General features: G+C 39.9%; 1 protein-coding gene across 2 annotated transcripts; it reads left to right on the top strand.

Moving 5' to 3' along the window:
* The first annotated feature begins 756 nt into the window (after positions 1-756).
* Positions 757-2,237, top strand: LOC114168916 (RING/FYVE/PHD zinc finger superfamily protein). 2 transcript variants are annotated; one of them, XM_028053889.2, is made up of 2 exons: positions 757-1,745; positions 1,965-2,237. In XM_028053889.2, exons 1-2 carry the CDS (start codon positions 840-842, stop codon positions 2,007-2,009), a joined length of 951 nt encoding a protein of 316 aa, XP_027909690.1. In that variant the 5' UTR covers positions 757-839; the 3' UTR covers positions 2,010-2,237. The 2 variants fall into 2 exon arrangements, with proteins under 2 accessions (XP_027909690.1, XP_027909689.1); XM_028053888.2 differs by having other exon boundaries at positions 759-1,745; positions 1,959-2,237.
* Positions 2,238-2,626: the final 389 nt, after the last annotated feature.

The following is a 2,626-nucleotide window of genomic DNA, read 5'->3' as shown; positions in this document are numbered from 1 at the left end:
CCTTGTTTATCATCACATGAAAGAACTATGAGTTTTCTTTATTGTCCATAAGAGTGATTCATCTTTCCATGTGTTTGCGATATTCTACAAAAGAGTATTGATTGAACAAGATTATTGTATATCTATAATTATAAGTGCTCATGATAATGAATTTGAAAATGGAAAGCTTCAAACATTCTCCGAATCAAATGGTATACATTACAATTTCTGTTCGCCAAGAATACCTCATCAAAATATAGTAATGGAAAAAAATAACAAAAGCCTACAAAAAAAAAACAGAAAAAAATACCAAGACTATATACAAAAATAGTCCAAATTGCTTGTCATAAAAAAAACTCATAAATTTAATAATTAAAAAGACTCCTATAAACAATAAACTCCATATAATTATAAAGAAACAAAAAACCCAATATTTTTTGTTATTATTATTTTATCTTAACATCAATTATCAAATTAGAAAATTTAACTCCATGATAAAAATACATTTCTAATTAGTTAGTCAAAGAAATTAAAGGTATATATAAAATATTATTTAACCATAAACCGAAAAAAAATAACCCCATGTTGTCCTGCTCTGTCAGCAAAATTAACGCTAACAGTTGGTTTCAATTGAACACGGACAACCAAACGCGGGCTCTGCAATTTTGTTTTTCACGAAACGACCCCGTTTCAATCTCCCGCCCCTCCAAATTTTAATCCCAATTGTTTTCTCCCACCTTCTCCTTTTCACTTAACCGCTCTGCTTCCCCTCCCATTCTCAAATTCAAAACCCAAATCTCACTCTTTATGTCCCTCGCAACTTTTCCAATTCTTCATCTTCACTCTCTTCTTCCTTTCCAATGTCTCAATCTCACAACCCTAAAATGCATTCCTCCGCCACCTCCCTCCACCACCTTCCGCCGCTCAAAAGACTCCGACTCATTCAACAACAACAACAACAAAATCACTTTTCTGACTCTTCACCTTTACCCGCCAAAAAACGCAGAGAATCTCGAACCCCTTCTCCCCCTTCTCCTCCTTCCACCATACATAACTTCTCCCTCCCCGCCAAAAAACGAGTGTGGGCCCCATACCCCCAAACTCCCCCATCCTCAGACGACACCGTTTTCCCTCCCCAACCCTCGGACGACGCCGTTCCTCCCTTCGATCTCAACATCGAGTACAACCCCAACCTCGGAGAATCCCAAAACAATGCCGATGCCGACGCCGACGACGACGGGGTTTTGTGCTGTGTGTGCCAGAGCACGGACGGGGACCCTGCGGACCCGATCGTGTTCTGCGACGGGTGCGATCTCACGGTGCACGCCTCCTGCTACGGCCACCCTTTGTCGAAGGGAGTCCCCGATGGCGACTGGTTCTGCGAACGGTGTCGTGTCGGGGAGGGCAAGAGCGGCATGCGCTGTGCGCTGTGTCCGGCGCGTGAGGGCGCGATGAAGCGCACCGCGGACGGCGCGTGGGCGCACGTGGTGTGCGCGCTGTTCGTGCCGGAGGTGTTTTTCCAGGACCCCGAGGGGAGAGAGGGGATCGACTGCTCCATGGTTCCGAGGAAGAGGTGGTCGCAAAGGTGCTACCTTTGCGAGTGTTGTGACGGTTGCGGTCTGGTGTGCTCTGAGCCAAAGTGTGGGTTGGCGTTTCATGTGACGTGCGCGCTGAAGGAGGAGCTTTGGATTGAGTACAAGGAAGGGAAGAAAGGTGCCACCATTGTTGCTGGCTTCTGCAAAAGACACACCCAGATATGGGAGAAGGTAAATTTCTACTTTTTATTCATTCTTCTCCTTTTACTACTTCGGTTCAGAACTAAAGGGATCGGTTGCATTTTTCTCTCTTGTTTTTGAGAGTTTAGTTTATTTATCGATGTTATTTTCTATTATTTGGTTTTGTTCCATTGGTAATTTATAAAGAAGTTTAAAATGTGGATTATATTCATATGGTTTAACTGAAGTCCTTTTCTGACGCAGCAACAGCAATCTGGGAAGTACAAAATTGTCGCTCTTGAAGATGAAAAGTAGCAAAAGTCTGTCCTTTTTTTTTCTTTTCTGAACTTATGTTCGTTAGTGAACTAATCTTAGGAAATTCAAAGTTAGTTATTTCGGACAACATTTTGAATATGTTGTAATTTTAGTTTCAATAGGTTATAGCTTGTGTTTTTTTGTAAGTGTTCTAAGTTTTCAGATGAAGATTGTGGACCACAGTAATGATGTGTTAACAATAATGGTTGGATTGTTACAAACTTAAAATATACGCGTTATTTTAATTGTTATTCTAAGTTGTTAGTTACAATTGATGTCGTGGGGGAGGGTGCGAAAAGAAAAAACCTATAGTAAGTTGTAACAGGCTCTCTTTACTCTTTGCTCCGTGCAATTTCTTTGTGCACCTCCTCAAATTTTGAAAATACCATTTTTAATTAAACTGCGTTTTAAGTTACAATTTGTGGTTATAATCTCTGACAGAAGACATTAATGTTCCGTACAAAATTTTTGTTGGGAAATCGAAAGACCCATACATTATTTTATGGTGCAAATAAAAGTATGAAATTTTATTTATAATTAATTTAATTATTAGTGTATCTTTGGTAACTATGCATCAATATTGGATAACTCTAACAACACCTTTAACAAAATTGTCT

The sequence above is a fragment of the Vigna unguiculata genome, chromosome 11, assembly GCF_037176805.1.
Source record: "Vigna unguiculata cultivar grain cowpea cultivar isolate G323 ecotype 2 chromosome 11, ASM3717680v1, whole genome shotgun sequence".
NCBI lineage: Eukaryota > Viridiplantae > Streptophyta > Magnoliopsida > Fabales > Fabaceae > Vigna > Vigna unguiculata.
The sequence above is the reverse complement of the archived record's forward strand: the minus strand, read 5'-3'. Positions and strand labels throughout refer to the sequence as shown.